The sequence below is a fragment of the Cnephaeus nilssonii genome (genome assembly GCF_951640355.1).
Source record: "Cnephaeus nilssonii genome assembly, chromosome: 1".
Classification (NCBI taxonomy): domain Eukaryota; kingdom Metazoa; phylum Chordata; class Mammalia; order Chiroptera; family Vespertilionidae; genus Cnephaeus; species Cnephaeus nilssonii.
In genome coordinates, this window is record NC_137072.1 from 118,039,092 (window position 1) to 118,060,955 (window position 21,864).

At 49.9% G+C, this 21,864-nt stretch overlaps 2 protein-coding genes across 3 annotated transcripts in view; one reads left to right on the forward strand and one right to left on the reverse strand.

The window, feature by feature from the left end:
* Positions 1-1,215: 1,215 nt before the first annotated feature.
* LOC307115212 (disintegrin and metalloproteinase domain-containing protein 21-like) lies at positions 1,216-3,411 on the forward strand (the record flags this gene model as incomplete). The annotated part of the gene is made up of 1 exon (XM_079798313.1): positions 1,216-3,411. The coding sequence occupies one exon, from the start codon at positions 1,216-1,218 to the stop codon at positions 3,409-3,411; it is 2,196 nt and encodes a 731-aa protein (XP_079654439.1).
* Positions 3,412-9,929: 6,518 nt separating this feature from the next.
* Positions 9,930-21,864, reverse strand: part of LOC307096797 (uncharacterized protein) — a 73,871-nt gene continuing 61,936 nt past the window's right edge. Inside the window, exons 5-7 of one of the 2 annotated variants that reach the window (XM_079766392.1) lie at positions 17,181-17,339; positions 13,775-15,747; positions 9,930-13,288 (exon numbers count right to left, since the gene is read on the reverse strand). In XM_079766392.1, coding sequence (XP_079622518.1) covers positions 12,958-13,288; positions 13,775-15,747; positions 17,181-17,339 — 2,463 coding nt within the window. In that variant the 3' untranslated portion in view covers positions 9,930-12,957. The remainder of the gene's footprint in view (positions 13,289-13,774; positions 15,748-17,180; positions 17,340-21,864) is intronic. The other variant, XM_079766393.1, reaches the window with a different exon arrangement.

The window sequence follows — 21,864 nt, forward strand, 5'->3', positions numbered from 1 at the left end:
TGCCTGTACAGCCCGACACCCTCTCTTTCAAGGACGTGTTAAAAGTCTCCTTTTTGCCGTACTTCTGTCTCCAAGCCCGTTATTTTAATCCAGACAGATGAACATTTCTTCGCTGAGGCCCAGTGTCCTGGGCTCATTGGAGGCTTTGTCCTGCTGCAGGTGTCTCGTGAGCTCCAGGCTGGGCAGTGTTGCTTCTTGGTAGTGTTAATGTGAAAACATTCAAACCTGTCAGAACTTTTGTGAGTTTAATTGAGCCAAACTTTAGACAATTGCCGGGAAGCAGAATCACAACGGATTGGGATAATGCTGTGGAGAATTTCACCTTGCTTCATACATTGTAATCAAAGGAGGAGACCAACCTGGGTTACTTGAAATCCATTGGTGATACATTAGGGAGGTTGGAGAAAGCAAAGAAGGAGGGTTGAGATGTTGGGTGGAGGGGGGCGGGGGCGACCTCTGGGAATGGATAAAAAGTGAAATGATGGACACATGCTTTTTTTACTTCTTTTGCTGGGTATAGGATAATTAACAGACAACAATTAACACCATAACAGTAACAATGAAGGAATCTGTGGTTGCTGTCCTGGAGCCTAGGGCATTTGCTTGTGCCCTGAGGGGTCTGGAAGAAGTTACAAGTTACCCTGACATTTCAATGATATGTTATCATAGATGCAAAAGGACAATTAGGCTCAGTTAAGGTAAAGACTGACCTTTGTCAGGGAAGATGCTGGCCTAAGACATGACTACCCAGTATAAAGTGCTTTTTAGTGAAAATGTTTTAAGTTCAGACCATGCTTTGTGGCTACTTTAGGTCACTGAGTTTGCCAGGCCGCTATGAAGGCCACCCCTGAGCTAGTCAGGTTAGTACGTGGCGGTTTTTCGTCCACAGCAGGGAATTTAACTTTGCTGTAATGACATAGCATGTGTGCAAGTAGCTAAAGGGAAGCCTGACATGGATGCAATGGGACATGGGTCTGCTTATTTCTCCCTTATTTCCACGTTAGCATTCACGGACAGGGTTCCCACCTCCCCCTCCTCAAACCCAGCTGACTGCACGCCCAGCCCCACCCACTGCCACGCCCTGTCATTGTTGCCTCAGTTGACCCAGCCACTCTGCCCTTGGCAGGAAGTGGCCACTGCAGATGGTGGGGATCAGGTTTCACTGAGGACCCTCCCTCTCTCCATTCCCATCCACGGTTCTCCCCCACCAAGGGCATGAGGCTGGCAGAGGGCCCGGTCACCCTCAGAACGCCTCTCTTGCTGCTTGGGCTCTGGGTGGTGCTGGCTCCCGCCCAGTGTTCTCAAGGTCGTCCCTCCTGGCGCTACATCTCCTCAGAGGTGGTGATTCCCAGGAAGGAGCTGCACCATGGCAAAGCCCTGCTGGCAGCAGGCTGGCTCTCCTACAGCCTGAGGTTCGGGGGTCAGAGACACGTCCTCCACATGCGGCGCAAGAGACTCTTTTGGCCTGGACAGCTGGTGGTGATGACTCAGGATGACCAGGGGGCCTTGCAGGTGGACTACCCCTTTTTCCCTCTCGACTGTTACTACCTGGGCTACCTGGAAGACGTCCCTCTCTCCATGGTCACCGTGGACACGTGCTATGGGGGCCTGGAAGGCATCATGAAGGTGGATGACCTGGCCTATGAAATCAAACCCCTCAAGGATTCCCAGAGGTTTGAGCACATCATTTCTCAGATCGTAGCCGACAGTAATGCCATAGGACCCATGTCCACGCTGGGACACAAGGCTGAGAGGCACCCACCTCTCTCTGACCCGAACCCCAGTGCAGCCTCCAGGATCAGCAGTAAGCTCTATGCATCCCACAGTGGAACTATGAAAGGCTGTCTCATGAGTGCCCATTCCACTTATACTCTGTACAACAATGTGTCACAGTGTGCCCAATTCCTGGTACATCTAGGTAGTTTAATAGACGCCATGTTGCGAGGTCTCGAAATGAGGTACTACATCAGCCTCATTGTCATTTATAATAAGGGAGAGCCAGCAGATATGAACAACTATTATGTGCCAGATGGTCCATTTGCTCGGAATTATGCTTCCAATATTTACAATGTATTTGAGCCACATTCAGGCTTAATCGTGAAAAGAGATGGGCCTCATGAACTTAATTTCAATCCAGTTATCTATGGACTATGCTACAGTAATAGTCTCATCTATCTGGGTCAACTATCCAGACATTATTTATTGTTATCAATTATAGCCTCCCACCAAATAGGGGTCACTTTCGGTCTGTGGTTAGATACAAACGACTGTGTTTGCCAGAGAAGGGCCACCTGCATCATGTACAGGTACCCTGTGTTGACAGATTCATTCAGTAACTGTTCCTTTCAACACACACAACACATATTTCGTCATTATGGACGCTGCCTTTTTGAACGTGAAATAGTGTATTCAAACAGAAGCCTGACACCCATTCGATGTGGAAACTCTGTGGTGGAAGACAAAGAGCAGTGTGACTGTGGGACCTTCAAGCAGTGTTACACCAACCCATGCTGCGACAGTGACTGCAGCTTTACACCTGGGAGCATTTGTAACAGGGAAACCTGCTGCACAAACTGCACCTACACGCCCGCGGGGACGCTCTGCAGACCAATCCAGAACATCTGTGACCTTCCCGAGTACTGCAATGGGAAGGACACGCGGTGCCCCAGTGATTTTTATCTGCAAGATGGAACCCCGTGCACCGAGGACGGCTACTGCTACCATGGCAATTGTACGGACCGCAGTATGCACTGCAAGGAGATCTTTGGGGAAGGAGCGCTGAGCGCTCCAGACGTCTGCTATAGCATAAATAGAAAGGGCCACCGATTTGGACACTGTAAAGTTACTGAGTTTTTCTATCCAGCTCGTTGTGGGCAAGCTGACGTTAAGTGTGGACGCCTACAGTGTGTCAACGTCACTCATCTGCCTCGTTTGCAGGAACATGTGGGGTTCCATCACTCCATATTAGGGGGGTTCTTGTGTTTTGGGGTGGGTGCACACCGAGGGACAGAAACAACTGATGTGGGTGCTGTGAGACCTGGTACCCCCTGTGGGGGTGGAAAGTTCTGTCTTCAGGGCTTCTGCAATGCTACTCTGGCGGCCATAGACTACAACTGTCCCCCTTCAAAATGCAACTACAGGGGCGTGTGCAACAATAACAGGAACTGTCATTGCCAAGTAGGCTCGGACCCTCCCCGGTGCATAAACACTGGAGCCGGAGGGAGTGTGGACAGCGGACCCCCTCCAAGAAGAACGCGGACAGTGAGGGAAAGTGGTATGTCAGTGGTGTATTTGAGAGTCGTTTTTGGTCGCTTGTTTGCCCTCATAGCTGCACTCCTCTTTGGTGTAGCCACGAATGTGAGAACTCTCCAGACCACTACAATCACTGAAGTAAACGTTCATGGGAAGTAAACAACAAGTCAGCCTACGGATCCCTGTACAAGTCAGGCAACATGAAGAAACACCTGCATAAAGTTATCATAACCCGATGTCAAAGTTCAAGCCCACACTTCTTTGTGGCTGCAGGGGTCCTGCCCACATCTAGGATGTGCATCGTGGATGTTTTCACAGCATTCTCTCTGACAGCTCGCTAGCCAGCGTCTGCAATAAAGCTTGAGCACCGCACTTTGGCGTCCTGTGCAGTCCTTGTAGGTCTGTAAGAGCCCTGAGTGAGCCTGAGGCTCGGGCCTGGAGAGGAGACCTGGTTAGCAGCTGGCCTTGCACTGTGGATGCCTGTCCCAGGATTAGTGACAGTGGCCACAGTTTCCTTTACGGCCAATTCCTGACAGCTCCCCACAATTGTGCCCTTGAGCACTGAGTGTCCCTCAGTCCCTCAGTAAGGTCTCCTCTAAACTGTTTGGGTTCAGGGCAATGGCGAGCTCTTCCCCTCCCCCAACCCTGCCATTTTCATATGGGGGAAGGGTGGGGTGGCTGTGGGCTGAGAGTGAGGGTTCCTTGTCTACTAGTGACCCCTTTGCGCCCTAGAGAGCGCCCTTTTCTGTGTGGAGGCAGACCAGTGAGTGGCACTCAATCAGAAAGAACAAGTGGCCCTCCTGACTCTGGCCTCAGTGTGAGAAGGAAAGCTGAGAGCCGATAGCCCTCCCCTTACTTGCTCCACCAGAACCAATCTCTTGGCTTCTGTAATTTTAAAAATATTTTTATAATTTAATAAATCTTTATTGTTCAGATTCTTACAATTGTTCCTCTTTTTCCCATCATAGCTCCCCCCACCTGGTTCCCACCCCACCCTCTGCCCTTACCTCCCCCCCAGTGTCCTCATCCATAGGTGTCTGATTTTTGTCCAGTCACTTTCCGCACCCCCACACCCCTTTCCCCCTGAGAATTGTCAGTCCACTCACTCCCTTTCTATGCCTCTGATTCTATTATATTCACCAGTTTATTCTGTTCATTAGATTTTTAATTCACTTGATTTTTAGATTCACTTGTTGACAGATATGTATTTGTTGTTCATACTTTTTATCTTTACCTTTTTCTTCTTCTTCCTCTTCTTCTTAAAGAATACCTTTCAGCATTTCATATAATACTGGTTTGGTGGTGATGAAATCCTTTAGGTTTTTCTTATCTGTTTAGCTCTTTATCTGACCTTCAATTCTGAATGATTGCTTTGCTGGGTAGAGTAATCTTGGTTGTAGGTTCTTGCTATTCATCACTTTGAATATTTTTTGCCACTCCCGTCTGGCCTGCATAGTTTCTGTTGAGAAATCAGCTGACAATCGTATGGGTGCTCCCTTGTAGGTAACTAACTGTTTTTCTCTTGCTGCTTTTAATATTCTCTCTTTGTCTTTTGTTCTTGGCATTTTAATTATGATGTGTCTTGGTGTGGTCCTCTTTGGATTCCTTTTGTGTGGGGTTCTCTGCACTTCCAGGACTTGTAAGTCTATTTCTTTCACCAGGTGTGGGAAGTTTTCGGTCATTATTTCTTCAAATAGGTTTTCAGTATCTTGCTCTCTCTCTTCTTCTGGCAACCCCATAATTCTGATGTTGGTACGCTTGAAGTTGTCCCAGAGGCTCCTTACACTATCTTCATATTTTTGGATTCTTTTTTCTTTTTTCTTTTCCGGTTGAGTGTTTTTTGCTTCTTTGTATTTCAAATCTTTGACTTGATTCTTGGGATCCTCTAGTCTGCTGTAAGATCTCTGTATAATATTTTTTTATTTCAGTCAGTGTATGTTTAATTTCTAGTTGGTCCTTTTTCATATCCTTGAGGGTCTCGCTAAATTTATCGGCCTTTTCTAGGAAATTCTTGATAAACCTTATAGCCGTGGTTTTGAACTCTATATCCAGTCATTTGCTTTTCTCCATTTCTTTCGTTTGTGACCTGTTTCTTTGTCTCTGCATTTTCACTGCTTCCCTGAGTTAGTAGAGTAGCTTTGTGTCCTAGGTGTCCTATGTGGCCCAGTGGCTGTGCCTTCCCAGTTACCTTAAGTGAACATTCTTGGTGTACCCCTTTGTGGACTGTGTGTACAGCCTTGTTGTAGTTAAGTCTTGATTGTTGTTGATATCTTGGGGGGGAATTGACCTCCAGGCCAATTGGCTGTGAGGATCAGCTGTGACTATGCTGGGAGAACTTCTGTGCTGGAGACAGCCTTATGAGACCAGACTTGCTACATTGCAAAAGCCTCTGTGCTTGGCTTGGATGGGGTGGGGTCTCAGGGCTGAGCAGACAGCCTGGCTTCCCGTCAGCACTGCCTTATGAGGCCCATGTGTCTCAGTGTCCATCGGTAATTGCTGTAGTCCTCTCTGCACACAAGCATTTACGACCATCAAGACCAGGGGTCCTCAAACTTTTTAAACAGGGGACAGTTCACTGTCCCTCAGACCATTGGAGGTCTGGACTATAGTTTAAAAAAAAACAATGAACAAATTCCTATGCACACTGCACATGTCTTATTTTGAAGTAAAAAAACAAAACGGCAAAAACACCCGCATGTGGCCCGCGGGCCGTAGTTTGAGGACGCCTGGTCAAGACAAAACTCCCGGAGGGCACCGGCTTTGGGACTCCCAGACGTGTCATGGGATTTCAACCTGTTCGTTCATGAAAACAGTGTAATCGCTCTGGGCATCCTAACACAGAAATTTGGGCCTTGACAGAGACCAGTGGCCTACCTTTCAAAGCAAATTGACCCGGTTGCAGCAGGCTGGCCACCCTGCCTGAAGGCCTTAGCGGCCACCACACTGCTGATCAAGGAGGCAGACAAGCTCACGTTGGGACAAAATCTAAACGTCAAGGTGCCCCACTCCATCATTACTTTGATGGACACTATGGGACAGCACTGGCTAACTCATGCTCAGATGGCCCAGTATCAAGGGCTACTATGTGAAAACCCACGAATCAGACTAGAAACAGTAAAATCTCTAAACCCTGTACTTTCTTGCCCATAGCAGCTGGGGCCTCAGAGCATGATTGCCTAGAGTTGCTTGATGAATTTGACTCCAGCTGGCCAGACCTGACAGATAAACCACTGCGTAATCCTGACCTCCTTCTGAATACAGACAGCAGTTGTTTCATGAGTGAGGGCAAAATATATGCTAGGTATGCAATAGTTTCAGATTTTGAAACTTTGAACTCAAAGGCCCTTCCTGAGGGATGGTCTACCCAAAGAGCAGAGCTGTGGGCCCTGGTGAGGGCATTAGAACTTAGCAAGGATAAGCAGGCCACCATATATACTGATTTGTGCTATGCCTTTGCTACCCTACATATACATGGGGCTATATACAAGGAAAGGGGACTCTTGACTACAGGAGGGAAAGGAATCAAAAACAAAAATGAAATCCTAAAACTGTTAGAGGTCCTCTGGGAACCAAAGGAAGTGGCAGTCATCCACTGCAAGGGGCACCAAAAAGGAAGGATCTGTCAGAGGGGAACCACCAGGCAGACACTGCAGCTAAACAAGCTGCAAGAGAACAGGCAATACCATCCAAAATCATGCTGGTCCCAGAACTACCTACACCCCCACAATATAGAGTTCAGGAAGAGAAATGGGCATAGCAAGAGGGTGGAAATATGATCAAGGAAGGATGGTGGATACTCCCAAACTCAGAATCTATGTGCCAGAGCAACTAGCCCACTGGGTGGTCCTCCAGCAACATGAACTCACCCACCTGGGAAAAACCTCTCTAGAAGCCTTATGGAGCCAGTACTACCTGATTGCTCGGCTTCTGTCCCTGTGCACCTCAGTCTCCCAATGCTGCCTCCTCTCTGTGCTTAAAACAATGCCAAGCAAGGCCCCATTGGGCCTGCTGGAACCCAGCGCTGCGGCCAAGCACCCTTTGAAGATCTGGAGGTAGACTTCACTGAAATAGGACCCAGCAGGGGAAGTAAATACCTCCCGTTTTTTGCCTGTGTTTTCTCAGGCTGGGTCGAAGTTTACCCCACACGCACAGAGAAGGCAACAGAAGTAACCAAAGCTCTACTAAGAGACATCATCCCAAATGCCATAAACTATGGGATCAGACAATGGCCCAGCCTTCATGGCAGAAGTAGTGCAGCAGGTAGCTAAGACTGTAGGCATCCAATGGAATTTACACACCGCCTACTGGCCTCAGAGCTCAGGGAAAGTAGAATGCATGAATCGGACCCTTAAGCAGGCTATGGCAAAACTGTCAGGAAACCAACCTGCCATGGCCTGACATACTGGCTCTGGCTCTCTGGAGGGTACATTGTACCCCATGGGCAAAGATAGGGTTCTCCCCCTTTGAAATCCTATACAGGAAACCTCCCCCAATAATCAAACTCAGGAGGGACATAAAAGAACTAGTAAATTTAGAAATATAGAAGCCATTTGAAGGACTAGGAAAAACCGTCCTTAGGGTACATAGGTGGTAACTGACAGAATACCCATCTCTCTGGCAATAATGGTACATCCCCATAAGCCAGGGGACCAAGTCTGGGTAAAAGACTGTAAAAAGGAACCCCTCAAACCCATCTGGAAGGGGCCCTATTTAGTAATACTAACCACTCCCACAGCCCTTAAAGTTGCAGGTCTGAACACCTGGATCCACCACTCCCGAGTGAAGGCAGCCCACACGCTGAAGGACAACCAACCTGAGTGGAAGACAACTCCCAACCAAGACAACCCTCTGCGGGTCACCCTTAAGAAGACAGTAAACCAGCTGATCAACCTACACAAAAGCCTAAGGACTTCGTCAGTGGACCCAGTGGTCACCACCTGCTGGCCTGAGCCTGGCTTCAGATGCTGTATCCTTACTTATCTTTCTCTGTTAGCAATATTAACTATCCTCTTCCTTGCTCTCCTCCTTTGTTGCTGAACTCTGGCATTCCTAACTCCCCAGATGAGCATTATCCCCAACCATCAATCTTGTAGTTCCTCTGGCAGCACACACTTGATCTAAAAAAAGCCATTTAGGTTATAACCCTGTTAATTGGACTAGGAATCACTGCTGGAATAGGTACTCATATTGCAGGAATAGCCTCATCAACCTCCTATTTGCAGAAATTCAGTAGTATTACAAAACAGAAGGGGTTTAGACCTACTAACTGCTGAAAAGGGAGGAATAAACCTCTTCTTAAATGAAGAGTGTTGCTTTTATGTTAACCAATTAGGAATAGTTAGAGCTATGGCCCAACAATTAAAGGAATGGGTTGCAAAAAGGAGATAGGAATGGTCAGAATCTTGAAACTCCTGGAGTAATATCTGGAATTGTGCATCTTGGATTCTCCCACTCGCTGGCCCTCTCCTCATGCTTCTCATGGCACTCCTTTTTGGCCCCTGAATTCTCAACATGCTAAGCCGTTTTATTTCCTCTGCTTTAGAAGCAATAAAACTGCAGATGATGCTTCAAACAAAGAACCTCAACTACTGATACTACCCTCTGGATGGCAAGAAGCCCTGGTTGCTGCATCCCCTCCCCATTCGACACCCCATTCAGCAGGAAGTAGCAAGAGCAGTGGGCACCCCATTTCCTTCACGCAGCACAGCGGGAAATCCCTTGTCCATACCTAACCTTAAAATAATGATGTTGTCTAAGTCTGCCAAGAGCACATATAACTCTCACCTTACATGCTCCACCATAACCATGCCCTTGGTCTCTGTAATCTGTGCTCACGACCAGCAGCAGGGCCTCAGGACCAGCAGTGGGTTCAGGACCAGCAGTCCTGAACAAACACTGTTTGTCCTGAGCGCCCCCTGCTGGCCTGGAACACCCCCTGGTAAATTAAGTTGCATCAGCCAACCACCCAGGTTGCCACATGTGTGGAGAGACCCCTGAATACAAGGAAGCTTATCCTATATAATAAAAGTGTAATATGCAAATCCCCTCAACTGGAAGTTCTACTGGAGTTTGACCAGAGGCCGAGGCTGGCCCACCAACTGCCTGGGACCCCTCCCCCTGGGCAGCCCAACCTCAATTGGCCACCCACACCCTGATCGTGGTGGGCCGGCCGGACCCCACCCAGGCACAAATTCATGCACCAGGCCTCTAGTCATGTATAAAAGGTCAGAACCTGGGTGCCTGGCTCAGGCTCTGGAGGGAACTCCACTGAGCCAGCAGCAGTGCCCATAAAAGAGTCTTTTTCTGAACCACTGCTGTGTTTGGATTGTCGCCTCCCACCAGCCTGATTTCTGTCATAACAAGAAGAGCCTGCTTATGTGAGCCTCTCCTCCCCACTGTGCACTGCAGAGAGCGGCTGTGAGTGAGAGCTGAGTCCTGGGGAGGCACCAGGACTTTGCTAAAAACCCAGGCCTGTGGGGCTGGAAACCCTCCTCCTCTGTGTCTTCATAGTTTTCCCCTAAACGCCATTGTACAATGTCATGTAAACCTGATGAAAGTAAACCTTTAGGTGAGCATTTAAAATTAGGTATTTCCTCGGTGCAACCCAGGTTCATCATGTGGAATTTAAAAGCCCAAATCCCCACAAATTCAAGGGCCTGGGTGTCTGTGATGGACAGACATGTCAGGTGGATGTTAGAAGCTGAGGTTGGAACCTCTTTCTCCTGTGACGGGTAATGTGGGGGAGCAGGGAAGAAGGAGAAGAGCTCTGGGCTCAAGGAGCTCAGAGTCTAGGTCTGAGTCGGTAAGAACTAGACAGTGGGTCCTGCTGGGGTGGTTTCCACATGCACTTGAGTCACTGAGCAGCCAGAAGGTCGCTTGTGTTTGGATGGACACACACCCGAGGGTACAGGTCCCACGGGATGATCCTAAACCCTGTGGAGCAGGTGGGCCTGACAGGAGGCAGGAGAGAAGTGGGCACAGGTGGGCATGAGGGGGACAAGTCCTGAGCTCAGCACAGAGCTGCCTGGGCTGTGCTGGGGACCCTGTTGGTGGGAAATTCACCAAACACAGGAAGATGAGAGCACTGTGGGTGGTCTTTAACAAGAAAGACAAAGGACACATGAAATATGGTGAAGAAAGGTCACCAGGTCTGGTGCTACCTCCTCAGCAAACGGGGAGTGTCTCTCCCTCATTTGTGTCTGCAGTGAGGCCATGAGAAACAAGAGCCATGAAGAAGGAAGTGTCCATGGGGTTGGCTGAGCCTTGATAGGAAACCCCTGGGCCTAGGAGGTACTGTAAGACCCCCCAAAATGAGACCCTTACTCTGTCCCACGAATCGACGGCGTCCCCAATCACCCGCAGGAGGCGTCACTTGATGCAAACAGCAAGAGGCTTTTATTCCAGCATGCTGGGGCTCAACTCGTAACTCACGCAGGAGCAGAGGAGTTAAGCAGCCCAGTAGGAAATTTTACAGGCTTATAAAGACAAAAACCACATGTTGGGAGGGGTCATACATGAGAGGGAGGAAAAGGGGACCAAATGCTGCCGGGGAATTCAAAAGGGGAGCTGGGCTTGTTAATTTCATGTTTTATGACAGGGCTTTTTCCTGGGATAGCCTTGATGGTCTGGCTACTATCACCCGGAGGGAGACTTGGAGGAGTTGAGATAAGACACACAGCTTTACAACTTTAATGGTCCTGTTCCCATCACAGGAAGGGAGACCTTGGGGAGTTGAGATAAGACAGGCAGCTCTCAAAAAAATTCTTTATTCTTACATTCCCCCATTTGCTTTTGGGTAAGTTCTAATCATGGAACTTCTGTCTCTACATACCCTTCTCCGAGGCTGTCTCCTTGGCGGAGGGACTGGTAATGCTGCCTGAGCATTAGTACCTGCACAGCACTTATTCTCTCCCTGACGAAGGTGACTAGGCGATTTAAGATGCAGGGCCCAAAAGTGAGAATTAAAAGCAGTATAATAAGGGGGCCCATCAGGGTGGATATGAGGGTGGTGAACCAAGGGGATCGGTTGTACCAACTTTCAAACCACCCTTGATGCGCTTCCCGATCTCGTTGTCTGGTTTCTAATCTTTCTCTAAGTTTGGACATGGAATCCTTTATTACACCAGAGTGATCTATGTAAAAACAACATTCTTCCTTTAGTGCAGCACATAATCCACCATCCTTGAGGAATAGGAGATCTAAACCTCGCCTATTCTGTAGTACCACCTCGGACAAAGAGGTCAATGACTCTTCCAATTTTGTGATTGATTGCTCTATATCTTTCAGATCCTCATTTACAGCTGCCCGTAACCCCTCGATGTACTGAGGAGTCTGGACGAGCGCGGCCGCCCCTGTTCCTACCCCGGCCGCCACTCCCAGACTCAGTAGGGCGGCTAGAGTGAGCGAGATCGGCTCCCTCTTCTGTTTACGAGGCCGTAGGTTGAACTCTGCCTCGAACGAACCTGCCTCGTGGTAGATAACTCTAGGTACCAGTTGTACAAGGACACAGTAGTCTTTGGCGGTGTTGAACACCGATGAGGAAACACATGGGGTCAGTCCTGTACTGCAGGCCCACCATCCACCTACGGGGGGGACCAGATAGTAGTTGGCAGTTGTTTGGGGGCTTTCTATGGTCCGATTGCACAGATACCTACGGTTTGTAGGAACTGTGCCCAAGCAAGTGCCATGCCCAGAGACTTCTGTAAGGGTGAGCTTACTATTCAACCCCCCAGCTACAGGAGTCATGGGAGGTAGTATTATTAAAGGTCCCCGAAAAGGCGATGCCCTCATAATACGGAGGGCTTGACGCTAGACATAGCCAGCAAGACTCGGTCAGGTTAGGATTGGAGGCATTGAGGACGCTGAAAGCTCCCTGTATCAGGTTAAAGAGTTTCTGCCCCGTGCTCGGTTTCTCGGGTCTATTTGCTAAGCCGAGGATCGAGGGAGTTGGGGTTGTGACTGGGTTGGGCCTACTTGTGGAGGTTCGGGGATCGGGTGGCCTAGTATGGGCAGTTGGTGACCGCTGTTCAGACAGTACGAGGTTAGGCCCTACCTGGACCGCGGTCGGAGTTTCAATCTTAAGCTTGATGGTAAAGGAAAATCCATTGTCATAACCTGACATATAGAAACGTAATCCCCATGCTCTTCCCTTAATCCAGTCACGGAATTGTTTTCCCTTTTCCGTGAAGGAGATATTCAAGGGATTACACCACCCTTGGTTATAACAGTTTACTACCGTAAGATTTCTCTGCACTCTTATTAGATCCCACGATGAGGTGGGGTTCCAATAAGTATTTCCAGTAGTTTCACAGCCCCATTCTGTGCAATAATAATGGTCTATTCCTCCACACCTTCTTGCTTCATTCCTTGACCTCCCATCCCGAGGGCAGACATAGAAAGGGGTCCCTTGTACCCTACTCCGGGCCCGTGGGTAGCTACAACCTGGGGCCCCCCAGGTGACTTGATTGTAAGCCGCAGTACCGTCTAGTGGCCGGGGGTTACGGACCTCCTTGAAGGAGTAAGAGGGGATGTCCCAGTTCTCTAATCCCGCTACCAAGGCGCAAATGTCTGGGGTCAGGGACGGCCACCAGGCCCAAAGGGGGGCCTCCTTGGTGGAGCTCCATATTATATCTCCAGTCCGGGAGAAGACCTGCCATGTTAGTCGTTGAGGGGCATGAGGGTTAGGACTACTTATCGGCGGGAGCGTCAGCAGGAGCAGGAACACGGTGAATGCGGAGCTTGAGGGGATTGTCCAATTTTTCCACTTTCCACGCTGGGTCTGGGGGGGGTGGGCGCGGGCTTGACATGTGAAGCGTGGATCCAAGCGGCGATGCCATGGACCTTTACTGCAGTCGGAGTTGTGAGCAGCACTATGTATGGTCCTTTCCACCTCAGTTCCAAGCTGGCCGCACGGTGGCGCCGAATGTACACCGAGTCTCCGACCTGGAACTGATGAGGCACTTGCAGGTCTCCGGGCTTGTAGGCCTCGGCCAACCGATTCCACACTTCCCTCTGCACAGTCTCAAGGGCTTTTAATCTGGTGTACAAAGATTGAGAGAAATAAGATTTTGGGGAAGGGAGGTGTGGCAGGGTCATGAGTGGGGGGTGAGCCCCATATAGAATTTCAAAAGGAGTTAGCTTTAGGGAGCCAGGGGTATTGCGTACCCTAAACAAAGCAAAGGGAAGGAGGACTGTCCAGTCTGTTATGCCAGTCTCTAAGGATAATTTAGTCATGACCTCTTTTAAAGTTCTATTCATTCTTTCTACTTGCCCTGAGCTTTGGGGCCTATAAGCACAATGTAATTTCCAATCAAGCCCCAGGATTTTGGCCAGTCCCTGACTTACCTGGGCAACAAACGCAGGGCCGTTGTCTGACCCGATTACCTTAGGCACCCCGAACCTCGGGAAGATGTCTTCTAGTATTGTCTTGGCCACCACCTGAGCAGTCTCCTTCTTGGTAGGAAAGGCTTCAACCCATCCTGAAAATGTATCTATGAATACTAATAAGTATCTGTATCCATACCTGGCTGGTTTTACCTCAGTGAAGTCTATTTCCCAGTAACTCCCAGGGCGGTCTCCTCGGAGTCGTTTGCCCTGAGTTAGCTTGCTGGGCTGGGCATTCACCATCTGGCAAGGCTTGCATTCTTTTACAGTTGTATCTGCGAGCTCTCCTAATTTCATGATATAATACGGTGATGACTGGACAATAGTTTTTAAATGTTTTGGGCCCAGATGAGTTAACTTATGAAGATGTCTGAGAAAGATGATAGCCTGTTTTTCTGGGAGGATTCTTTTCCCTTCTGAGGTTTCCCGGATCCCCTCTGGAGTCTCCAGGTGAAATCCTAGTCTGTCCATTCTCTCAAGGTCTGGTTCTGAATATTCAAAGCTCCTGATTGAGGGATATATTGCATCCTCAGGGTGAGACTTCGGTTTCTTTTCAGACAAGGATAGGATGTTAAGTCCCTGGGCCGCCTGCTTGGCTTCTCTGTCAGCCCTTTGGTTCCCTTCTGCAACCCTGGTCCCTCTTTTCTGATGTCCGGGGCAGTGAATAATTGCCACTTTCTTAGGAAGGTGGACGGCCTCTAACAGGCTTAGAATTTCTTCTTTATTTTTGATTTCCTTCCCTGCCGAGGTCAGTAGCCCCCGCTGCCGGTAGATGGCCCCGTGTACATGAGCAGTAGCGAATGCATACCTGCTATCAGTGTAGATGTTAATCTTCTTCCCTTCTGCCAACCGTAGAGCCTGGGTCAGAGCTAGTAACTCAGCCTTCTGAGCCGATGTCCCTTCGGGTAGGCTGCTTGCCCAGATAATTTGCTCATTATCCACTACCGCCGCCCCGGCCACCCGTTTACCTTCTATTATGTAGCTGCTTCCATCAGTGAACCAGGTTAGCTGAGCGTCTGGCAAGGGCTGGTCTCGGAGGTCCCTGCGGGTCCCCGTTTCTTCTGCCAGTATCTCTTGACAGGTATGCAGCACACTCTCCTGGGTGGACGTTTCAGGTAGTAGGGTAGCTGGGTTGAGGATGGCAGGCGGCCCGAACTGGATCCTGTCTTCATTCAGTAGGAGACTTTGATAATGAGTCATGCGGGCGTTGGACAGCCACCGATCAGGGGGCTGTCTGATGATACTCTCCAAGGAGTGAGGGGCAATGACTGTTAGCTTTTGTCCCATAGTTAATTTGTCAGCATCTTTCACTAAAACTGCCACTGCCGCCACGGACCTCAGGCAGGCAGGCCAGCCACTAGCAACAGGATCTAGTTTCTTGGAGAGGTAGGCTACCGGCCTCTTCCACGGCCCTAGAGGCTGGGTCAGCACTCCTCGGGCTACTCCCCTCCTTTTATCCACAAATAGGACGAAGGGCTTTGCTGCGTCCGGTAATGCTAGAGCTGGGGCTGACAGTAATGCCTTCTTGATGTCATCAAAGGCCTGCTGTTGGCCGTTACCCCACTCAAACGGGGCACTCTCTCTAGTCAGAGGGTAGAGGGGAGCTGCCAGGGTAGCGAACCCGGGGATCCATAAGCGGCAAAACCCCGCAGTCCCTAAAAATTCTCGCACCTGGCGGGGTGAGCGAGGAACGGGTATCTGAGTCACAGTTTGTTTCCTGGCCTCCGTCAGCCATCTCTGCCCCCCTTTGAGGGTGTACCCCAGGTACGTTACCTCTCTTTGGCAGATCTGGGCCTTCTTGGCGGAGGCCCGATATCCTAAGTGGGCAAGTTCTTCTAGCAGTAGTCCCGTGCCCCGTTGGCACTCTTCCTCTGTGGCCCCGGCTAGCAGTAAGTCATCTACATACTGCAGAAGAGTTACCTGGGGATGGCTGGCACGGAAGTGGGTCAAATCTTGGTGGAGAGCTTCATCAAAGAGGGTCGGGGAATTCTTGAACCCCTGGGGCAATCGGGTCCAAGTCAGTTGTCCTGTAGTCCCGGAGTCAGGGTCCCGCCACTCGAATGCAAAGATGTTCTGGCTGGAAGGGTGTAGTCGCAGGCAGAAGAAAGCGTCCTTTAAATCCAAGACAGTATACCAAATATGATCCGGGGGGAGAGAGCTCAACAAGTTGTAAGGGTTGGGTACAGTGGGGTGGATGTCCTGCACCCGTTTGTTCACTTCTCTTAAGTCCTGCACCGGGCGATAGTCTCCTGTGCCAGGCTTCTTAACAGGTAACAGGGGAGTGTTCCACGGCGACTGACACTTTACTAGGATGCCCTGCTGAAGGAGGCGCTGAATATGGGGCCTAATTCCTTCCCGGGCCTCCTTAGTCATAGGGTATTGGCGTACAGCCACAGGAGAAGAAGTGGCCTTAAGCTCTATGACTACAGGGGGCCTTTCTGTGGCTAATCCTGTTCCAGTCATCTCAGCCCACGCTCCCGGATACCTACTCAACCAGTCATTAATGTGACTTATCTCTGCCCCCGGTTTCTCAAAAAGTCTATGTTCATCATCTAGGCGTATGGTCAGGGCGGTAGCCATTCTCTTGCTTTGGGTCACCTCCGGGCCCTCGGGGGTGAAGGTAATCTGGGCTCCCATTTTGGTTAGGAGATCTCTCCCAAGTAGAGGCGCAGGGCACTCGGGGATGACTAGAAACGAGTGGGTTACCTGTCCCGTTCCTAAGTCTACTGTTCTTCGGGTAGTCCATGAGTACTGCTGGTGCCCTGTGGCTCCTATCACCCACGATTTTTTGTGGGAGACGGGCCCAGACGGTTCGAGCAGGACCGAGTGTTGAGCCCCAGTGTCTACTAGGAACTCAACTGGCTTCCCCTCCACCTTTAGTGTTACCCTAGGCTCGGGGAGGGGTTCCGAGCCCCGTCCCCACTAATCTTCTTCTTCCAGGGCTAACACTTTCTTGGAGGGCCCGTTCTTCTTATTCCTAGGGCACTCTCTAGCCCAGTGACCTTTTTCCCTACAGCAGGCACACTGATCTTTGTCTAATGGGGTGCGGTTGCCCAGGTTACCTGACTTTTTAGCCCTGCTTTGGGTCCGTTCCTGGTCTCTCTCACTTACTACTGCGGCCAAAATCCGTGTCAGGTTTTTCTCCTGCTTGCGATCCCTTTTGTTTTCTCTTTCCTCTCTTTCTTTTTCTTTCCTCTGCTCTTTTTCCTCCTCAGTTTCCCTCTTATGGTACACTTTCTCTGCCTCCTTAACCAGATCCTGTAGGGTATAATCCTGCAACCCTTCTATTCTCTGCAACTTTCTCTTAATATCTACCGCTGACTGCCCTATAAAAGCCATGGCCACGGAAGCCCTTTGCCCCTCAGAGGTAGGGTCAAACGGAGTGTAGTGCCTGAAAGCTTCCATTAAGTGCTCAAGGAATACTGATGGGGGTTCCGTGGCCCCTTGGATCACCTCTCTTACCTTAGCCAAATTAGTGGGGCGTCTCGCTGCCCCGCGGAGGCCAGCCACTAGAGTCTGGCGATAGACTGTCAGTCGCTCCTTACCTTCTGCCGTGTTGAAATCCCAGTCAGGCCTGGAGAGGGGAAAGGCAATCTTGACAAGGTGGGGGAGCTGGGTGGGTCGTCCTCTGTTCCTGGGACGTTCTTCCTTGCTTCTAATAAGATCCTCTTCCTCTCCTCCGTATTGAAAAGAGTCTGCAATAGCTGTTGACAATCATCCCATGTGGGTTGATGAGAGAACATTAAAGACTCTACCAGCCCGGTTAAGCGCTGGGGATCCTCTGAAAAAGGAGGATGGTTAGTTTTCCAGTTATACAAGTCTGCGGAGGAAAAAGGCCAGTACTGGAGAGGTTGACGAGGGGCCGGCCCACCATCCGTCACCACTGGTGGGGGCCCATAAGCTCTCAGGGGAAGGGCAACAGTGGTGTCGGGAGTCATTCCGCGGCGGCTCCTGGTGCTCTGTGCAGGCCCTAGCAGAGATTCGTTAGGGGGAGCAGAGGGGGCAACTGCCGGGGGCGGCGACGCTTCTGGCTCCCCCCGACCTTCTACAGGAACCAAGACAGGAGGATAGGAGGGGAGGTGGGTCAAGGAGAAGGAGGTCAGTCTGGAGGTCTGGATAAATCTTCTTGGGGGGGTCCGAGTGACTGGATTTCCCCCCAGAACTGGGAGTTTGGACGGCGAAAACTTGAGCAGCCGGAACTGGAGCGGCCGGCACCTGAGCAGTCGGTACCGGAGCGGCCGGCACTGACACAGCCGGCACCGGAGTAGCTGGCACTGGAGCAGCCGGTACTGGAGCGGCTGGCACCGGCACAGCCGGCACCGGAGTGACTGGCACCGGCGCGGCCAGTACTGGAGCGGCTGGCACCGGCGCAGCCGGCACCGGAGTGGCTGTCACCGGCGCGGCCAGTACTGGATCAGCCGGCACTGGAGCAGCTGGTCGGGGCTTGGGTTTTGCAACCCAAGGTTGGACCCAGGGGGGTGGATTTTGTACCAGGTCCTGCCAAACCACGATGTAGGGCTGCTGATCCCGATGGGCTCCAGGTTCTTTCTGAAAAACAATCTCTTTAACAGCAAAAATGACAGACAGGTCAAAAGTCCCTTCTGCTGGCCATCCTATATTAAAAGTAGGCCATTCTGAGGAGCAGAAGGTCCTCCATGGGCCTTTCTTGATCTCAACTGATAGGTCGCGACCTCTTCCCTTAACTTCAGTCCAATGGTCTAATGTCAGACTAAGAGGGGTTGTCACAGTCTGTCCCATCGTCAGTTCGTACGTCGTCAGAAACACAAATAACAATAACGCTACAGACACGAGGACCCACTTACTCCACCTTGTCCGCCACAAATACACAACAGAACCAGACGGGCGCGATCCTAACAATCTCTGATCCAACAGTTGAACCCGATCAGCGCCCTCACAATAGGAGACTACCAGGCGTCCCTCGCTCTCCTCCACCCTCGGGGCGTCCCCCAGGGCTGCAACCTGTGGCCCTCCAGGCACGTCTACCGGCCACTGCTCGGCCACTCTCACGAGTTGCCGAGCAGCTGCCAAACCAAAAGTGCGCGCGCACACAACACCAGTCCAACTGGCGAAACACAGGACAAAGACAGACAATCTCGCACAGGACAAAGACAGACAATCTCGGGGTACCCCTTCTTACCTCCAAGGTCGACTCCGCGGATGAGGGGGGGCCGTCAATTTCCCGGCCAACGCACCAAATGTAAGACCCCCAAAATGAGACCCTTACTCTGTCCCACGAATCGACGGCATCCCCAATCAACCGCAGGAGGCGTCACTTGATGCAAACAGCAAGAGGCTTTTATTCCAGCATGCTGGGGCTCAACTCGTAACTCACGCAGGAGCAGAGGAGTTAAGCAGCCCAGTAGGAAATTTTACAGGCTTATAAAGACAAAAACTACATGTTGGGAGGGGTCATACATGAGAGGGAGGAAAAGGGGACCAAATGCTGCCGGGGAATTCAAAAGGGGAGCTGGGCTTGTTAATTTCATGTTTTATGACAGGGCTTTTTCCTGGGATAGCCTTGATGGTCTGGCTACTATCACCCGGAGGGAGACTTGGAGGAGTTGAGATAAGACACACAGCTTTACAACTTTAATGGTCCTGTTCCCATCACAGGAAGGGGGAGACACCTTGGGGAGATAAGACATATGGCTTTACAACTTTAAAGGTCCTGTTCCCATCACAGGAAGGGGGAGACACCTTGGGGAGATAAGACATATGGCTTTACAACTTTAAAGGTCCTGTTCCCATCACAGGAAGGGAGACCTTGGGGAGTTGAGATAAGACAGGCAGCTCTCAAAAAAATTCTTTATTCTTACAGTACAAACTTTCTTCCCCACTAAGTCCACAGGGGCTCCTGGGTCTGTGTTGGATAGGTCCTGATCCCCCTGCTGGTCCTGATCCCCCTGCTGTTCCTGATCCCCCTGCTGGTCCTGAACCCCCTGCTGGTCCTGATCCCCTGCTGGTCCTGAGCCTCCATTTGTTGGTCCTGAACCCCCTGCTGGTCCTCAGCTCCTATTTGTCCTGAGTGCCCCATGCTGGCCTGGTACATCTCCTGGTAAATTAAGTGCCCTTTGCAGCCCTGGCCTCCGGTCTCCCTCAGGGAGGTGTGTGTCTGGGCTCACACTGACTTACCCTCACTGTGTCTCTCCCAGTTATACACTGCCTAGACCTTCGTGGTAGGTTCTGAATGACTTATAGGAGGGCCTACGACACAATATACACACAATGCAAAAATATGAATTTAGAAGGCGTTGGGGGCCAGGTGGAACTTCTTTTGTGAAGAGGAACACTGAGACCAGGTCCCATTTCATTTTATTCTCTTTGAATACACATTTGCCCTTTAGCAATGCACACAGGCAGGTCAAAGGTAAAGTTTGGAAAACAATGCAAGGATTAACAGGTGAGGAAATCGCCTCCAGCCACTGCAATCACAGCAGGAGCAACACTTGTAATGATTTTCAGCCCTGCTGACAATAAAAGTCCATTGGCCTTCCAATGTCTCTTTTTGATGCTAACTGCTGTTTGCTTTAGCTTCCAGCAATACACTGTCCTGGCCTGGCTCTCAGGCTGCTCAGTGTTCAGTAAACTTGGTTCCTGGAGGTGTCCCTGGTGATGCTGAGGCAGGATTTCAGTGTCGCTTTATACTTTGTACTTCCACCAGCCCACATAACTCCAACCCACTGCGGCCCCTATCCCTGGAACCTGGTGGGTCTAATGCATAGCATCGCTCATTAAAGAGAATACAGGGACAGTGCAGGTGAGGGAGAGGGTCTGCGAGGGCTTCACCAGTCTTGGTCCCGACTGCTACAGCTTCACGTGGGACAGGACCCCTGGGCACAAGGAGCATCAGTCCTTTCAGCCACCTGCCATCCATGACCCCTGTCTCATCCCTGAGACCCTCACTTTGGGGGGCTATCAGCAGGCACAGGAGAAGACCTAGCAGCCTCATCTTCTCAAGGACCACAGAGCTGCCTTCCTAGAGACCTCAGCCCTGTGTGAGGAGAGAGCTGTGAGCCTGCACAGCACAAAGAGGATTCAAAATGGGGCTTGAAGAGACATTTGCATGTGGGACTCTGTTCTCATAAGTGGGAGGGACTGTGTTCAGTCTGACATGTCCTTCTAGGTCCTGAGCACATTCCTTCTCCTGGACTCAGTCGCGTGGGTCTTGGATGGGAGAACACTTGGGGTATGACGCACCCTGGAGTCAGGTTAATGAATGGCCCCATCTTTCCAAGTTTAACAATAAATGCTGGACTAGATGAGTGGGTCACACCACTTTAATCTTATGTGCCATGGAATTCTTAAAAACGTGGATTAATATTATGTATAAACATCTTTCCAAGTTGAAAGAAAGACATTAAATAGGTTCAACATAGTAAAATCAGATAACCACCATTTCATATAAAATAACATTTTCATGTCAGAGAAAATGGAGAGATATAGGAAATAAGTGAGAGATCAGTGAAAATGGAGAGGTAGCAGGATACAAAATGAACATTCAGAAATCAATGGCATTTTAATACACCAATAATGAACTCTCAGAAAGAGAAACTGAAAAAACAAACAAAGAAAAATCCCATTTTCCATTGCAACAAAGAAATTAAGATACCTGGGAATAAACTTAACGAAGGAGGTAAAAGATCTATACTTGGAGAACTATAGGACCATGAGAAAAGAGATAGAGGAACATATAGACAAATGAAAAAAATATACTGTGTTCATGGATCTTTAGAAGTAACACCACTAAAATGTCAATACTACCCAAGGCAATCTACAGATTCAATGCAATCCTTATTAACATACCAAGGGCATATGTCACAGAACTTGAACAAATACAACCAAAATTTATATGGAACCATAAAAGACCCTGAATAGCTGCAGCAATCTTGAGAAAGAAGAACAAAGTTGGAGAGAATCACAATACCGGATATCAAACTATGCTACAAAGCCATTCTAATCAAAGCAGCCCAATACTGGCACAAGAACAGGCACATTGACCAATGGAACAGAACAGGGAACCCAGAAATTTACCCAAGCCTTTACGCTCAATTAATATCTGACAAAGGAGGCCAGGACATACAGTGGAGTAAAGACCGTCTCTTCAACAAATGGTGCTGGGAAAACTGGACAGAAACATGCAAAAGATGAAACCAGACCACCAACTTACACCATACACATGAATAAACTCAAAATGGGTAAAAGACTCAA